An 18288-nucleotide genomic window follows, 5' to 3' on the forward strand; every position below is an offset into this window, starting at 1 on the left:
CCTCTTCTGGGAACTGAGCCCCCATCTTGCTCTATAACAGGTCCCTCTAAGACCATCCCCCTCAGCCCACCCCTGTTCTTGCAGGAATGGGTTCTCCCCAGCCTGGTGTGAAGAATTCAAAATCAATCATCAGCCACAGTTCACAGCCATGCTGACCCCCCAACCCCCACCCCAGCCCTGGCATTAGCATAAGGCCACAATCACCCGGAGGTTCAGGGACTGAAAGGTTTGCACAGAACAACCCATGCTCATTCTTTCTCTGTGTCATCATTGTTAATTCATAATTTATATTCGCAGCTATTTCTAAAGAGGATTTCTTAAAAAGTAAAATAAGAGATCAGAAATAATTTAGGGAACAGAAGGGAGCTAAAATGTATTAGAAGGTTAAAACGAACATCTATTACAGTTGAATAATATAATAATGTAAGACAATAATGTAACAAATAACATTTATCATTTCAATCTGAGCTTCTCAGCTGCAGAGGCAAAAAGCGAAATCACTTCTTCCTCCATCTATTCATCCCTTCCAGCTTCTTTTGCCAACTCTCTTTTCCCTTCTCTTATTTATCCTCTTATTTTGAGTCAATCAGGGCAGAAAGACCGCACACACACCCCTCAGTTTTTAGATATCCCTACCGCTCTTGCAAGAAAAGAGCAGCAGAGTCAAATGACTCCAGGATTCATGTCAGGGAAGCGTCAGCCTGAAGAACTGAGCCTACACGCCCATGCCAACTTTCGGCTCCTAGTCCCCAGCAGAGCAGGCGCTTGAACTCCAGGGCAGGACACACCTGGAGTCACACAAGGACAGTACCTCCACCACGTGCCCTGGAACTGCGTCTGGAGGGCAGATCCCCTTCCCTGAGATCCTACACAGTAACTTTTTTTTAAAGGTTGTATTTATTTATTTCAAAGAGAGAAAGCAGGAGAGCACAAGCGGGGGGAGAGGCAGAGGGAGAGGGAGAAGTGGACTCCCCACTGAGCAGGGGGCCTGATGCAGGACTCTATGCAGGGCTCCATCCCAGGACCCTGGGATCATGACCTGAGCTGAAGGCAGATGCTTAACCAGCTGAGCTACCCAGGCACCCCTCCTACACAGTAACTTGCTGAATCCCCAGGATGACCCTGCAAGAAAAGCCTATAATATTATACCCAGTTCACAGATAGAGAAACTGAGGCCAAGAAGGGGAAATGGATTTGTGTAGTTACCAGCTCCTCTTCCCTGAAGACCCAGCCTCGGGGTGGGAGCCCCCCAAGCTGTGGGTGAGATGCTGAGTTTGAGACGGGGGGGGGGGGCCCCCAGCCTTGGTCAGGAAGGATCTGGAGATGGAGACCGGTTCCCCTCTCCCCACCCCCAGACTCTAGTTGCCATGACAACGGGGCCTCCATTCCAGCGATTGTGGGAAATTTGCATTTTAATAGAGATGTAATTTGAATTAAAAAGCTGAGGCTGGAAGGGACCGAACCCTGCCCTTCCCTTTGGGAGCCAGAAACCACCCCCTGCCCAAACCTGACCTGCCCCTTGCTACCACCACTCTCCTGGGGCCCGTTCCTGCTGTGCACTTGGGGACCCTAAGCCTCCACCCTCCCAGCAGAGAAGGGACTTATTCAAGGTCTCACAGTGAGGCCAAGTCCCCAGAGTCTGGGCTCCAACCACTCTGCCTCTGGGACCCCCCACCATCTGACTCCCTCCCTGCTGGGGCGTTCTCAGGATACAAGTTGGCCCGGAGGGGTATTGGCTGGCTGAGGGCCACTGAAGTCCTCCCCTGAGGCTTCCAAGTTCGCCCCTTCCTCTCTCTCTAACTTCTTGACATCACAGTGACCCTGGGGACCTGGCAGGGCCAGGGCGGTCCCCTCCTACCTTAATCCAGAGGGAACCGAGGCCCAAGTAGGTAAGAATGTGCCAGAGTTGCATAGCAGCTTAGTGGTAGAGCTGTGTTGGGCAGGTCAGGATCAAGCCTAATATTAAAAAGACCCGACCTTTGACCCCTACCCAGACTCCTGGTCTGACCCCAGATCTCCATGGAGAATTTCCAGCAGCTTCTTCCTGTATATCTACTATGTTCTTAAAAGTGATGGGGCCAACAATTTTATCTTTTCAAATCATTGAAAAGAATCCATTCTCCCTCCGTCTGGACTCCCCAGATGAGGCTGCTGTCCCTGGGGCCTATATGTGGGCCAAGACCCTGAACCCTGCAAACCCCTCAAGGAGCATTTGCTAGGAGTGTAACACAAATGTGTGAGCATTACACAGCATTCACCCGGCACCACCTCCCTGAGCACCACCTGCCTCCTAGTCTGTGCTCTGCAGATGCTTGTTGAGTGAACAGATGATCCAGTGTCCAACCCACTGCTGAACTTTCCACGCGGCCTCTCATTGCACCCTCCAAAAGACCTGGGAGGGACACACCACCAGTCCCCCAAAACCCCACTCAGAGAGGTGTTGTAGCATCCCCAGGCCACACACCAGAAAGTGGCAAAGGCTGCATTTGAATGCACACCTGCTAACTCCAGGCTCTCAAGCATTACTCTCTGTAAGCCTCAAACCTCCTCATGTGCTGACCACAAGAGCACAGAGTTCTGGTGGCTACAAACATATGCAGGTCATACACGTGGATGTGGGCACAGGTTCCCCAAGAACACTGCTGGCACTTAGGGCCATCATTTATTTACAAACATATGGCACTCACTCTATGCTCAGTTTTCCTTTTTTTTTTTTTTTTAAGATTTTATTTATTTGAGAAAGAGGAGGGGCAGAGGGAGAGAGAAGCTGAGCAGGGATCTAAACTCAGGCCTAGATCCCAGGGATCCGAATCCTGGGATCATGACTTAAGCTGAAAACAGATGCCCCAATTGACTGAGCCACCCAGGTACCCCCCAGTTTTCCTTTCTAAGCTCTTTGCACCTAATCCCCACAGCAACCCTACGTAGGAGGTAAGAACTATTATTATATTCAACTCACAGATGGGGAAACTGAAGCACAAAGAGGTTGTGTGACTTACCCAAGGTCACACAGGTACTGAGTGAAAAAGCCAGAATTTGAACCTGCACAGCCTGGCTCCAGAATCCAAGCTCACCCCAGACCTCAGGACCTCTGGCCCACCCCGCCCTCAGCCCTGTGAGGAGGGCTGGACAATACTTCTCAAAGCCTAGCATGAAGAGGAGGAAACAGGCCCAGAGAAGGAAGGTGGCTTGCTCGTAGGTACACGGCTGTGTGAGACAGTCTGTGGAACCTTGAGCATCTGTGTCAGCCTCAGACCCCTGGGGACACTACTGCCCCCAGCTCTGCCCTTGATCTGGGAACCGAAGGCATGACAGTGTGGTCAGGAGGGAATGACACGAAACACAAAAGCATCACCTTTTAGAAAATAAAACCCAAGAGACCCTGAGACGGACAGGGGAGACCAGAGCCCCCCCCCCCCCCCCCATACACACACACATCAACTGAGAACCAGAGAGGGCAGAAATGGATTCTTTCTGGAGCTCGTAGGTAAACACACTTCAAAGCCACAGAGGGCAGGAGGCAGAGGCAGAGGCAGAGGCCTCAGCAGTAACTCCGGGCAGACGGTGCAGACAAGGGAGGGCTGGACACGTGGGGACTGGCAATCACCACTCGGAAAGGCAATTGGAAATTCCAATTTGGGTTTTCAATTTGAAGGTGGAGAGAGGCCAGGAGCTTGGGGGCTGGGGGGACGACTGAGGGAGAGATGGAAAGAGGGAGGACTCAGGGACAGACAAGGGAGGACGAAGGCACAGAGAGAAGGACAAGGAGACAGAGCCACAGAGACAGAAGAGAGATGGGGAGAGGGAAGCAAAAGCAAAGCACAGGATGCCAGGTGTCCCCCCAAAAACAGACTCACCCTTGCACATACACACACACACACGCACACACTCATGTACTCACATACACACTCTTGCTCAGGACTCAGAGACCCAGGTTCTAGTCCTGCCTCTACTCTTGAAGTGCTGTGTGACCTTGCAGAACACCCAGCTTCCCTCTGAGCCTTTGATCCCTCTGAGGCCTGGTGAGATTAAGCTGGTTCCAGGAAGGCCAGGAAGGAGACAGGGATGGAGCAAGTGGGTGACCAGGGACAGGAAGGCAGCAACCTCCTAGGAGCCTCCCTCCTGCCCAGAATGGGGTGCACCTCTGTAATACTCGCTGCAAACAGGCAGTGGGCACTTACCCTCCAGCCCGTCCTGGGTGCTTCACCAAGATTAATTTACCTGCTCCTCACTCTCACTGTTTTAGGGAGCTAAACCCCATTTAACAGATTAGGAAACTGAGGCACTCTCTGCGAAGGGACTGCCTAGTGTCATTGGGGCCTTCCCAGCAGTGAGTGCCAGCCTGCTGCCATTTACACCGCTTTTCAGAGGGAGACCTCGACCTCCTCTTCCTCCTCCTCCTCCTCCTCCCTGCTCCCCTGCCGGCAGCCCGGCCCAGCCCGGTGGCTCGAGCTCCGCGGGCCCAGGAGGGGTGTGTAGCTCCAGCTCGGAAGGCCGCCAAGGCAAGGGCTGCAAGAAGCCGCGGCCACGCGGTGCTGCGTGCAAAGAGCCAGCTGGGGCCCAAGGTGCTCTGACCCCACACTCCTACCCCGAACCCCAACCCGGATCGCGGAGGCGCGCGGTGCAAGAAAGCTGTCCTGCGGCGCCACCTAGTGGCCACGAGGCCGCCTGGCCCCTCCAGAGGTTGAGCTGAGGACGCCGCAGGAAGGCAGTGACTGGCGTCCCTGTCCGCTGGGACGTTGGAATACGAAGCCTCCTCCACCTGGGGATCCTGTGCTGACCATCCCAGATGGGGGGGGGGGGCGGGGGGCTGGGCGTCCTTTGCCCTCCTGAGAGACTCACACATCCTACAGTCACCTGTCCATGCCTACCTAGCCTCCCACTGGCATCCCAAACTCAACCTTCATCCGTCTGATTTGTACATTTATGGAGTGCTTACTACATGTTCCAGGAGCTAGAGAGAGAACTATGAACAAAACGAAGATTCCTGCCCTTGTGGAGTTTACAGTGGGGCATGGGTGGGAAAGGGGAAAAGACAATTAGTTATAAACATAATAAGAAAACAATCTAACTCTTTTAGAAACAAATAAAAAGAGCATCTTTGACAACGTAACTCGGTTCCATGACCACCACCACCCCCCCACACACACACACAGGGTCCTTAAGGCAAGTTCACGGAGTCCTTTGCCAATTAGATCACCCTACCTTGGAGTGTCTGGGTAGCTCAGTCGGTTAAATGTCTGCCTTTGGCTCAGGTCATGATTCTGGGGTCTTGGGATGGAGCCCCACATCAGGCTCCCTGCTCAGTGGGGGAGTCTGCTTCTCCCTCTGCCTGCCACTCCCCCTGCTTGTGCTCGCTCTCTCTCCATCAAAACAAAACAAAACAAAAAAAACACCTTTTCTTGGTCACTCCTCTGGTGCCAATCCTGTCCCAGGTAATGTAACCTCACTGAAGGTACATCTCCTCTTCTTCAGAGATGTCTTGATCCTGTGGGCTTGTCAGGCCCCACCCCCCAGCACAGCACTATTCTCCTCGACACTGGTGCAGGTTACAGCACACACACACTCAGGCCAGGCTCTATGTCTTCATTTCCAGCTCAGACACCAACACGTGTCTGTGTGTGGGACAGAGAGAGAGAGAGAGACCTGGACAGGTTCCTTTGGGTGGTGGGAGGTAAATGAGTTAACAAATGTAAACAGGGGACACCTGGGTGGCTCAGCGGTTGAGCGTCTGCCTTTGACCCAGGCCGTGATCCCAGAGTTCTGGGATTGAGTCCCACATGGGCCTCCCTGCAGGGAGCCTGCTTCTCCCTCTGCCTGTGTCTCTGCCTCTCTCTCTCTCTCTCTGTGTCTCTCATGAATAAATAAGTAGAATCTTAAAAAAAAAAAATGTAAACAGTACCTTGACACCTTGACATACTATTTGCTATTATTAACATCTATTTTGGTGTTCTCTCCCCTGAGGACTAGCTGATGGAGGTCAGACAGTGAGGCCCGCCCAGCAGGTCCAGCTGAGTCATCTCTATGCCCCACTCTCAACAGTGCAGGCCCTCAAATCATACTTCTTATCATTCACCACTCATTTATTGAGTGCCTTCTGCATGCCAGGTACTGGGCTAGGAGCTGCGGGTGGAGCTGTGAACAAGGCAAGGTTCTTCCCCACTGTAAGAAGAGTCATTTCTGGGCTCAAATTTCTTGGTCTAAGAGACTCTACAGGGATCCCTGGGTGGCGCAGTGGTTTAGCGCCTGCCTTTGGCCCAGGGTGCGATCCTGGAGACCTGGGATCGAATCCCACGTTGGGCTCCTGGTGCATGGAGCCTGCTTCTCTCTCTCTCTCTCTCTCTCTCTCTGTGACTATCATAAATAAAAAAAATAAGAGACTTTACACTCTTAAAAAATTTTCAAAAAAAAAAAAAATTCAGGATCCCAGAGAGTTTTTCCATGTGTAAATACCTATTGATATTTACCACTATGAGAAACTAAGACTGAGAAAATTTTAATTTTTAAAATTTAATAAGTTAACAAAATGTATTAATTCATGGGGCACCTGGGTGGCTCGGTGGTTAAGCGTCTGCCTTGGGCTCAGGTCGTGATCCTGGGGTCCTGGGATCCAGTCTCACATCAGGGGAGCCTGCTTCTCCCTCTGCCTGTGTCTCTGCCTCTCTCTCTGTGTGTGTGTGTCTCTCATGAATAAATAAATAAATAAATAAATAAATAAATAAATAAATAAATAAAATCTTTTTAAAAATATTAATTCATTTTTTAAAAGTCAATAGCAGGGATCTCTGGGTGGTGCAGCGGTTTACCGCCTGCCTTTGGCCCAGGGCGCGATCCTGGAGACTCGGGATCGAATCCCACATTGGGCTCCCGGTGCATGGAGCCTGCTTGTGTCTCTGCCTCTCTCTCTGTCTCTGTGACTATCATACATAAATAAAAAAAAATAAAAGTCAATAGCAAACTCATTGTATGGTATAAATAATGAGCTGTGGGAGACCCAGTGGCCCGGTGACGTTATTGTCAGACATACTCTTTTTTTCCGGCCTTATGTGAAATATTTCTAATGAAATAGTTGTATCTTCCAAACACGGGCGGCGAACCACTGATAGGGTTTTGCATTTTTGCAAACCTCTTCTCATGTCCGACTTAATGGAAGACAGCTGGATTCTCAACCATACTCGACCTGTGCGATATGCTGCTTCGGTTGATGTTTGGAGAAAAAAGAATCCGGCTGTACACTTCGCTTTATCGAAAAACTTGGTAATGCAGAAAAACCCTCGGGCACCACGAAGCCGCGGGACGCTAGCCGCTGGACCCACCCGCCAGGGAGGGTAACCGACCGCTCCCGGGAGTGGGCGTGGCCTTGTGCGCCAGGGGCCGGCTGGGTTGGGATTGGACAACAAATGCGTCCTTCGGCAGGTTGGCCCCGCCCCCGGACCCGCCCCTATTTCCTCTCCGTAGTGAAGCGGCGACTCCACGCGCAGGCGTCCTAAGGCAGGCAGGCACTTCCGGCCACTCGCTCCGGAACTTTCTGTTCCCGCTCGGGTTTCCGCGGAGACCAAGAGGGCGGCCAAGGCGGAAGTACCCTGAGTGTGTGGGCGGAGCTAGGTGTAGCCATGTCGGCCGCCCTGCTGCGGCGGGGCCTGGAGCTGCTGGGGGCGCCGGAGGGTGAGGCGGGCCTCGCCCGGGACGCGCGGCGCGGGCGGAGGGGCAGCGGGGGCGGCGGGCAGGACCCCCGAGGGTGCGGGACGCTCCAAGCCAGGCGTGGCGCGGGCGGGACGGAAGACCTGCGCGCCCCGTCAGCCGGGTCCGCCCGTCTCTCCCTTCTCCTGCAGCCCCCCAGGGCGCCCCGGGCCAGGCCAAGCCGAGCGGGGCCCGGGCCAAGCGGGGCCGGAAGGCGAAGGCGACCCAAGCCCAGAAACTGCGGAACTCGGCCAAGGGGAAGGTGCCCAAGTCCGCGCTCGGTGAGCTGGGGAGGGGGCGGTCCCTGGGGAGGGGGCGCTGGAGGCTGAGCTCGAGAGGCCGCCGGGCACTGCCTGGGGTGCTCCGGGCGCGGAGCCGGGTCCCGGGGGCACGAGGTGGACGAAGCACGTCGTCCCGGCCGCCCGCGCCGCCGCCCGAGTGGGGAGAGGAGCCGCGAAGAGCTTCCGAGTCAGGCTGCGCAGTAAGGCGGGGGGCGGCGGCGGGGCCGGAGGATCAAAAGCCAAATCAGACCTCTGTGCGCGCGCGACGGTTAAGGCCGAACCTGAGGGAGGTGTGAGAGTGAGCCACGGGAAGAGCTCCCGAGAAGATCGCGAGGCAGGGTTGGGAGAAGTTCGTGGCTTTGAGCACTGGCAAGACAGAAGACTGGAAAAGATGCTGTTCCAAATCCTGCATAAAGAAGCGATCACCCCCCCCCCCCAAAAAAAAGAAGCGATCACCCTGTGAGGTCAGCGCTGTCATTACCCCCATTCCTCAGATGCAGAAACGGGCACCTGCCCAGGTGGTACAGGTAGAAACCAGGGAGCGCTGTCTGCAGAGATGCGCTCTCACTGGCTGCCTTGCGAGACACTGTAGACTGCGCGGCCACGATGATGCGGGGATGATTGCTGGGGGGGGGGGGGGGGGGATGTGGTGAAGACGGGGAGCGCTGATGAGCGGCAGTGCTGAATTGGCTGAGGATGGAGGATAAAGAGGGAACAGAGCCCAGAACAGAGCTGTTTCCAGGAGAGCATCCTTGGAGATATGATGCCACCTAATGGGAGGGACAGGTGCGGGCTGGATGCTGGGGTCTTAGGACATGTGGCAGGGCCTGGTGAGCTCCCGGTGTGTCTTTGAATGGCCTGGGGCCTGGTACATAAAGGATGTTCAGGGGTTTGTTGAACTGTGAATTCCAAGCAGGAAACAGCACGAGCCAAAGTGTGGAGGCAGGAAAGTGAGACGCGATTGAGCAGCAGCGATGCTGGTGTGAGACGGGAGCATAGGGTGCCACGGGTCACCTTAATCGCAGCCCTTGTCCCACCACCCTGTCACACTGCATTGCAAGTGATGAGGGGACTCTCGAGCCACCGCTGTGGCTGCCACCTCGCGGTGGGCGGCATCATCTCTTACCTGGCTTATTTTATTTTATTTTATTTTATTTTATTTTTTTTAAAGGAAGAACAATTTGTCTGATTGTTGAATTTGCCTTATCAACAGAATTTGCATTCTCTGGCAACTTCTCTCTCTTACAGTCTAGTCTGGTGCTTAGGCTTTGTACTTCTCTCTCTCTTTTTTAAATTTTTATTTATTTATGATAGCCACACAGAGACATAGGCAGAGGGAGAAGCAGGCTCCATGCACCGGGAGCCCGACGTGGGATTCGATCCCAGGTCTCCAGGATCGCGCCCTGGGCCCAAGGCAGGCGCTAAACCGCTGCGCCACCCAGGGATCCCTTACCTGGCTTATTTTAAAAGCCTTTTAAAACTGCCACTCCCAGGGATCCCTGGGTGGCTCAGCAGTTTAGCGCCTGCCTTTGGCCCAGGGCGCAATCCTGGAGTCCTGGGATCGAGTCCCACGTCGGGCTCCCCGCATGGAGCCTGCTTCTCCCTCCTCCTGTGTCTCTGCCTCTCTCTCTCTCTCTTTGTGTGACTATCATAAATAAATAAATAAATATTTAAAAAAAAAAAAGCCACTCCCCCACCTGGTAATCCTGTTCTCACCACAGCAGCCAGTGATCCTGTGAAGTCCCCCCACACCCTCCAATGGCTTTCATCGGACTTGGTACCTAATGAGGCCCCGCATGGTCTGCCCCCCTCCGTCTTCTCTCCTCCTGCTCTCCCCTCCCCGGTCTAGCCATATTCTGTTCTCCAAACACAAGGATCACACTTCTTCAGGTTCTTTGCACTGGCTATTTCCTCTGCTTAGAATACTCTTCCCACACTCCCTCCCTTGAGTTTTTGCTAAAACGTCATTTCACTGAGGCCTGCTCAGACCCACCTATTTAGAATTGCAACCCTCCACCCCTGACATTCCTCATTTCTCTTCACTGTGGCATATTTCTTCATAAAACATATCACTCTCTAAAATACTATTTACCTTGCTTATTGTGTTTCTTTGCTCTGGACTGTAAGCTCCACGAGGGCTGGAGTTTCTGTCTGTTTTCTGCTGTATGCCCTGCATGTAGACCAGTGTCTGACAGTAAATGCTCAGGACTTGTTTGTTGCATTAGTCGCTTGAGGGTCTGGGAGCCAGGGGCTGAGGGGGTGCTTTCTGTAGGATCATGTGGAGAGTAGACTTGATAGAAGAGGGCCCGGGGTGCTGGAGTTAACCCAGGGCGGGACACAGGGCCTTTGGCATGGCATGGGTGGGGAAGAGCTGTCAGGAGGGGACTCAGAGGCTTCCCAGGAGTACCTCTGAAATGATGCCCCACTGCCTGCCATCCACAGCTGAGTTCCAGAAGCAAGAGTGTCAAGGCTACCTCGGAGTCAACCTGAAGTTTATGACCAGCGCAAGAAGTACAGTGGCTGAGTCAGTCACCCAGCAGGTTTGTTAGAGGGGTGGGCTATGGAACCAGAACCTGGGTGGGGAGAGCCAAGGCTGTTTCTGAGACCCGTGGGAGTCTCTGCCCTAATCACAGAGCAGAGGTCGGGCCACCCCTCTGGAAGGTGGAGAGCAGAGCAGGGCTGTTGGAGGCTGGGCCTGGCCTAACTTCCCTATGAGCCTGTGGGCCTGGTTTGTTCCTCTAAGTGGAAATGGTGTAGCTAGTGAAAGGGTAGCACTTAGTAAGCTGTGGTCGTGTAGCTCCAAGGGGCTGTCTCCTCATTTGCAGAGAGATACCACCCAGGGATCCTAACACCTCCCCCCCTCCCACCCCACATCCCCAGATTGTGCGCCAGAACCGGGGCCGCAAGGCCTGTGACCGGCCTGTAGCCAAGAAGAAAAAGAAGAAGGAGGCTGAAGGCACCGTGTTCACCGAGGAAGATTTCCAGAAATTCCAGCAGGAATACTTCGGCAGCTAGGCTTCCAGGAGAACACAGCAGGGAAGGTGCTCAGGCCATCTCCTCCTCTGGCCTCACAGCCTCTCCTGGCCCCTGGCCCCTGCTAAGCTGCTGGCCTGGCACAAGGAAGCCTTCGGGCCAGAGCCAGGGCAGGGTGGTTAGCATGGAGCTGGTGAGCTGGAAGCCCTGGGGAGGATATGCACTCAGACCAGAGCTGACATCTGCAGGCTTGGAAGGAGCCGTCTACCTTCTGGAAAATATTTCTGACTGTTTTGTTTGCTTTGGCCCAAGTGAGGCCGGATACTAGCCCTCGGGGCCATACCTCTAGGAGCAGGAGGGCTGCTGGGCAGGCTTCCAGGGCCTAATAAATGTGGACTCAAGAGCAGTGTGTGCTGCTAATCTACTTTATGGGGTGTCTCCCATCTCCTCCGGCACCGGGGGGCCTTTCCCCATCTCCCATGATCCTTTTGTTCTGAGTCAGATTTCCTCTGGTCCAGCCCCAGAGCAGCTGGTGCCCTGGAGAACACCTCACCCAGCATCTGCTGATGGGCCTGAGAGGAGCCCTCCTCCCCTGGAGGTGGCGGCCCCAGCTGATAAGACAGCCCTGGAGACAGACGTAGTATCTGCGGGCGCTGGGGACTTCGTTGCAGAGCAGTCAGCTTGGGGTTCAGGAAGCAGGGGCATGGCTGGTTTGTGCTCTGGGATGGGGTGGGGAGGGGTCAACTCAGGAAGTGACCTCAAGAAGCAGGGCGTCATACTCTGCCCAAGCGGGAAGCTGGGGCTGCACCCCTGTGAGGGCAGGCTGGACCCCTTATAGCAGGCACGTGCCAGGGATGGGCACATGTTGAGCGAGAGCATGAGTGTGTGGATATGCTGGCCGGATGGGTCTTCGGTGTGGAGGAAACCTTCCCCTTCTGCTCTGGGCAGCTCCGTCCAGCTCTGCTCCCCTGTGTGGTCATGGCGTTGCCTAGCGGAGGACTGCTGAGGGGCCCCTGTGGCCGCTCAGCTGGGAGCCACCATCTGCCAGCCCCACGCTGGGTCCTTCTGGCCAGCAGGGAGCGGGCTCCACCCCCCACGGCCCGGGGTCCGCTCCTGGTGGTTGACCAGCTCTCCATCTGAAGCGAGGACCACAGGGGACCTGTGTGTAGGGGCCTCCGGGAGGGGAGGGTGCTGTGGTGCCAGCCCTTAGGGACCAGCCTGCCCCACATGGGCCTGTTCCATGGAAGGGCTCCTGCCTGCTGAGCTCTAACAGCCGCCTTGGGGGGAGAGGCAAACTTGGATATCCTCAGAGTCTCCTCCCGTCCGCCTCAGCCTCTCAGCAAGAAGCTGGCTTGGCTGCGCAGGTGCCCTCGTGCTCACCCCAACAGGTGTCCCCGCCAGCTGTAGAGTCACAGGCCCGGCTCCGGGCTACTGCCACTTCTCTGCTTGTGGGCTCTCCAGTAGTGCTCATGTTCCATTTATGCCGCCTGGCACTGGTGAGGTGGGTGTCCGTGCTCCCCTCGGGTGACCAAAGTTACGGCTCACTTCTGAGATCCTGGTCCAGTGGGTGGAGGTAGGACTCTGGGACCTGCTTTTAACCATCACCCTGGACAGGGGTTCCTGGGTGGCTCTGTCAGTAAGGGTCTGGCTTTGGCTCAGATGTGATCTCCGGGTCCTGGGACCCAGCCCTGCTCAGGTGTGGAGTCTGCTGCTCCCTCTGCCTATGTCTCTCCCTCTCTCTGTGTGTGCTTCTCATGAATGAATAAGTAAAGATATATTTAAAAGGAAAAACAATCACTCTGGACAATTCTGGTGCAAGTGCTTAGGAGGTGGCTGAGGGCCTGGGAGACCCTGCTAGAGGCCCCGGAGGAGGGAGGATGTGCCACCATTAGGGGACGGGTGTGTGTGCAAAAGTCAAGGATGGGGGTGCTGACCATGAGCTCCAAGACCTGGTGGCTGACCAATCAGCTGGAGAACGAGGGACAGGGCCCAGATAAGAGGACACGGAGTTGCCACATTCGCTCGGGCTCTAAAGAGACCAGGGAGGAGGAGGCCTTCCTCCATTGAGACATTGAGTGGATACAAAGCATTTGCGTCTTGTGCTTTGGGGCCGCTGGCAGATATGGACCATACAGAGCAAAGCTGGAGGGACTCCTGGTGACCGATGTGAGGGTCCACCCCAGCCCTGGGGTTTCCATAGTGGGGCAGGCTGTGTGAGCCAGCCACCCTTCCTGGTTGGTTAGGACTTAGCCTGACGGGAGGGGGGCAGGACCGCCACATGGGACCTTGCTGGGGCGCAGCCGCAGGCTTGCCCAGTTGGTGTGGACAGAGGGTTAGGCCCCTGCAGGAGCTGGTGTGTCCCCACTGGGTGACTTCGACTTCCTGCAGCAGAGCTGGGCGGCGGCCCTCAGGGACAGGTGGGTGGACTGTGGCATTCAGCACGTGCCCGTTGCGGGGTTTGCTGGGCCAGCTTTCTCCGGGTCCCTCATTTCTCTCCATCCACAATTTCCCAATCCTTTGAAGCCTGGACGTGCCCTCCAGGCAGCCTGCTCTGGCCTCCCACCCAGGAGCCCCTGCTCCTTCCCCTGAGGTCACCCAGCCTCACAGTCTGAGTCCTGGCACTGTCACCTCCGACTTGGCATGAGCATCCGCCGGCCTCTGAGCTGCCTTCCCTCGCCATGCGGTGCCCGGCACAGGTGTGCTGGCTCTCAGGTGCCGCTCCGGGGGCTTGCGTCTCCACCTGGTCGTCCTCCTGGTGTCTGGCCGCCTCACCGGCCCGCCTGCGTGTGGAAGGGGCACACCGAGACCTGACACACCCTCTGCCGGCATCTGAGAGTTGAAATGAAAGCCCTGCTCCTCGCCTGATTTTCTCCAGCTCGAGAAATGGAAGCTCCCTCCTTCCAGGTGCTCAGCCGCTGTCGTGTCCCCTCCTGCCCTGCACCAGGGCCTGACTCGCTTGACCTTTACTGTCCATCCAGGCTGTCCTCGTCCCCCGTGCTGACCCCGGCCAGGTCCTCTTTCCCTGCCCACCTGCCACCCACAGACTGTCAGAGGAACCCTGTTCAAATAGCGGCCACTCCTGCTCTGGGGACTCCCCGAGTCACAGGGAGACTCAAGTCCCATCATGGCTACAAGGCCCTGGGCCACCTGTACCCCCCCACCCCGGGCACTCAGGGCTTACTCCCTCCCAGGGAGGGCCTCCCTAAACACCCATCTTACATGGGCAGATCCGCTCCACGCCCACTGCCACGGTAGAGGCCCTGTTGGCGGGCTCCTTGCCAGGACAAGAGCAGACATTTTGGTCTGTTCTCCTCACTACTGAATCCTCAGCACCCAGGATAAGTCCACGGGGGTGGGGTGGGGAGGGGTGGCTCATGAATAGTCGGAGAGAAACATGAAGGTCTGCTCCTGATCTCCCGGCCCTGCGGCCTCGTCCTCAGGGCAAAACAGGCGTGCAGTGCCCAGAGCTCAGTGGCTCAGCCCCTAGGTGGGCAGCAGAGGACTCGCGCTGAACCGGGAGCCCCCGTTCCCCCCACGCACCCACCCCCACCGCAGCAGGGGTAGAGCCCAGCTCTGGGGCAGACCAAGGCCTAGCAGGGCCCACAGCGGTGGGGCTGGCCTCACTCTCCCACCCCCTTCCCCATCCCTCTGTCTGTGTGGGGCTCTCAAGCATGGAGAGCCCATGTGCTGAGCAAGGCCTCTGTCGCTGTCTAGATCACCTGGCACTGGGCCACCGTCCACCCACAGACTTGCGTCATTAAAGCAGCTGCAATCATCAGGTCCTCCTTACCACCCCTCATGCGGATTATGAGCCAACAACCTGAAAGCCCTCAGAGCCCTACCTCTGAACTCTAAGTAGCTCTTAGTAATTACTATTATATATTTTTTGTTGTTGTTGTTTAAAATTTATTTATTTATTCATAGAGACAGAGAGAGAGAGAGAGACAGAGACACAGGCAGAGGGAGAAGCAGGCTCCATGCAGGGAGCCCGACGTGGGACTCGATCCCGGGTCTCCAGGATCACACCGTGGACTGAAGGCGGTGCTAAACCGCTGAGCCCCTTGGACTGCCCAGTAATTACTATTATTTGCCATGCACTCTTGTAGGTCCTGGACATATGGGAACGAACAAGACAGCAAGATCTCTGCCATCAAAGAGCTTACTCACATTGTCACTGGGGAGTGGGAAACAGTAAATAAACACACATGCAAATAGGTTCAACTAAAGATAGGGTATGTAAAAAATAAAACGGTAAAGCAGAGGGGTGGGACATAAGAGTCATCTTGGAAGGTCTTTGGGGGGACGTAGGAGACCTGCTTAAGAGAGGAAAGGAGCCCTGGAAGCCCGGGTGGCTCAGCGGTTTAGTGCCGCCTCCAGCCCAGGACATGATCCTGGAGGCCTAGGACTGAATCCCACATCAGGCTCCCTGCATGGAGCCTGCTTCTCCCTCTGCTTGTGTCTCTGCCTCTCTCTCTCCCTGGTCTCTCATGAATGAATAAATATTTTTTTTTTGTAAAATCTTAAAAAAAAAAAAAAAGGAAAGGAGCCCTGGAGAGTCATTAAAGCTCATTGGAATGCAGAGTGATGGGTTTAATCCCCCAAACTGCTAACTCAGGGAAGGTGGGGTGGAGCTGAGAAATTAGCTTTCAGCAGTGTCCTAGGTGGCGCTGCTGTCGGTCTCAGGAGCAGAAGAGGGCTTTTGAGAATTGCCACACCCCAGCACTAAGTGGAGGACAGGAGATAATAGAGCTCATTTATAAGTGTCCCTGACCGGCTTCGATGGTTTTTGCCAAGCTTCTTCTTTTTTTTTTTTTTTTTTTTAATTTTTTTATTTTATTTTATTTATTTATGATAGTCATACAGAGAGAAAGAGAGAGAGGCAGAGACACAGGCAGAGGGAGAAGCAGGCTCCATGCGCCGGGAGCCTGATGTGGGATTCGATCCCGGGTCTCCAGGATCGCGCCCTGGGCCAAAGGCAGGCGCCAAACCGCTGCGCCACCCAGGGATCCCGTGCCAAGCTTCTTCTGACGTAAGGCATGGCTTTTATTTATTTTCCAATGTTGCCAGCAACTATAGCACAAGGAATTTATTGAGGAAATGGGACTGGGGCTGAGCACTAATGTGTGGGCAGGTCTGGACGGCTGGAGAGGCGAGAGGCTGGGTGCCCAGAGGGAAAGCAAGAGGGCGCAGCTCAAGGACGAAGGCATGGGAGTGGTGGGAGCAGCAAGAAGTTTTTTTCTTGAAAGAGGAACCAAGTGCTGGTGATAAGGAAGATAGTATCTAACCTTTGAGGACTTATCTTACTGGATGCACAGAGCGCTCCAAAGGTCCTGAGGCAGGAATGAGCTTAGCAGAGAACTGCAGGAAGCCCGCGTGGCCAGAGCACAGCGAGGAAGGGTGAAGGAGGGCAAGGGCTGAGCATGGTCTGTGGTCTGAGCCTACAGGCTCCACAGGGACCTTTGCTGCCCATCCCATCCCTGCCTTTGGGTTTGGGGAATCCTTAGCTGCAGGGGCCTGGGAAAAGGCATAGCTCAGTGTCCGGGCCTTAGGCACTATCCCTCAGGGCACCCCAGGGAAAGGTTTCTGTCAAATGGAGGAGTGGGCCACCGTCTCTGAGGGGAGAGGGTCCCACTGGCACTGGATGTGTCAGGGCGGCTGTCTCACTTCCTCTCAAGTCTCCGTGTCCTCCTCCTGCCCTCACCCCGTATGTCCCAGACCCAGGATGATTGTGCAAAGCATGAACTGTTGGGGGTGGACAAGGAAGCAGCTTTTGTAGTTGTAGATTTTTATTTCCTATCTTGGATAAAAAACAAAACAAAACAAAAACAAAACCAAAAAACCCCAAAACTCTGTAAGGTCACAACACTGAGGTGAGGCACAGAGCAGAACCACATATGGCAGTGCATGTGGGGGCCCTTGGCAGTGGCCGCGGGCTCCCCACTCTCCTCCAGCAACTCACCAAACCACCAGGTAGGATTCTGTGGAAAATTAATGTGATTTTAAGAAAGCCTCCACATTCATATTGACCTGCAACAAACCCCACCTAAGCTTTAAGACGAGTGTCCTGGGCTCCCCTATAAACCTGTCTATAAGGAATTCTGGGGCCACACAGACTAGAAGTGTGCACGCTGGAGTCCTTCTGCCTGGGTCTGAATCCACCTGGTAGCTGGGCCAGTCACTCAACCACTCCAGGCCTTAGCTCCCTCGGATAACGTGATTCTTACAAAGAAGTACTTGGGGGCCACCTGCTGGACTCCTGAGTTTTGAGTCCCACATTGTGATTACTTAAAACCTTTAGTTTTGAATAGAACTTGGTTTTCCTAACATTAACATGTATAGCTGAGTGGATGCTTTTTTTTTTTTTTTTTTCTTAAAGATTCTATTTACTCATGAGAGACACACAGAGAAGCAGAAACACAGGCAGAGGGAGAAGCAGGCTCCATGCAGGGAGCCCGACATGGGACTTGATCCCAGGTCTCCAGGATCACTCCCTGGCTGAAGGCAGGTGCTAAACTGCTGAGCCACTCGGGCTGCCCGGATGCTGTTTTTCTAACCAGTAAATCCCCGTATTTGGCTGGTTAGCGGTTCAGCTTAAAGGCAGGGGATCTTGTGATATTTTAAAGTTTTTTTTTTTTCTTTATTTTATTTATGATAGTCATACAGAGAGAAAGAGAGAGAGGCAGAGACACAGGCAGAGGGAGAAGCAGGCTCCATGCTCCGGGAGCCTGATGTGGGATTCGATCCCGGGTCTCCAGGATCGCACCCTGGGCCAAAGGCAGGCGCCAAACCGCTGCGCCACCCAGGGATCCCGATCTTGTGATATTTTAATACCGATTGGTAGGTAGACCCTGGTAAGATGTGGGAAGCTCTTGGCCTTGTGAGGAATCCTACAATCTTAGGGGAAGATGTCCACCCCCTCCAGCGCCCCAGAGCAATGTTCCCATCAGGGTCACCGCTGCTTGCATCCCAACAGGGCGCTGGCTCTCCCAGTTACTATGCTAGGCATTGGGAAGCAGGTCAGGGAAACACAGGCCCACCTTGCAGACAGACCCTCACATTCCACTTGTTTCCAAGCTCTTCAAGGGGCCAAATGGGTGAAGAGCCATAGGTTCCTTCACATACCTACTTCCCCCAGAGTAAATGCCCCACAGGGTTACCCCAGGAACTAGGAGAAAGCACATAAAACGCTCACAACACTACCTGGTGCCACACTGGGTGTCCCCATCGCCACTCAGATGAATGTCAAGACCGGCTCTTCCTGGAGAGCTAGGCCTGCACACCAATTGCAGCAAGGCTTCCTCTGGTCAGATTGCCAGCCTTTGAGCCCAGCACTGGCTAAGAACTTCTGCATCTC

The 18288-nt window shown here is 54.8% G+C and overlaps 1 protein-coding gene across 1 annotated transcript; it reads left to right on the forward strand.

Moving 5' to 3' along the window:
* Positions 1-7548: 7548 nt before the first annotated feature.
* RPS19BP1 (ribosomal protein S19 binding protein 1) lies at positions 7549-11337 on the forward strand. The gene is made up of 4 exons (XM_041757481.1): positions 7549-7665; positions 7833-7961; positions 10404-10501; positions 10842-11337. Exons 1-4 carry the CDS (start codon positions 7614-7616, stop codon positions 10974-10976), a joined length of 414 nt encoding a protein of 137 aa, XP_041613415.1. The 5' UTR covers positions 7549-7613; the 3' UTR covers positions 10977-11337.
* The last annotated feature ends 6951 nt before the right edge of the window (positions 11338-18288 follow it).

This window comes from Vulpes lagopus, chromosome 5 (genome assembly GCF_018345385.1).
Source record: "Vulpes lagopus strain Blue_001 chromosome 5, ASM1834538v1, whole genome shotgun sequence".
NCBI lineage: Eukaryota > Metazoa > Chordata > Mammalia > Carnivora > Canidae > Vulpes > Vulpes lagopus.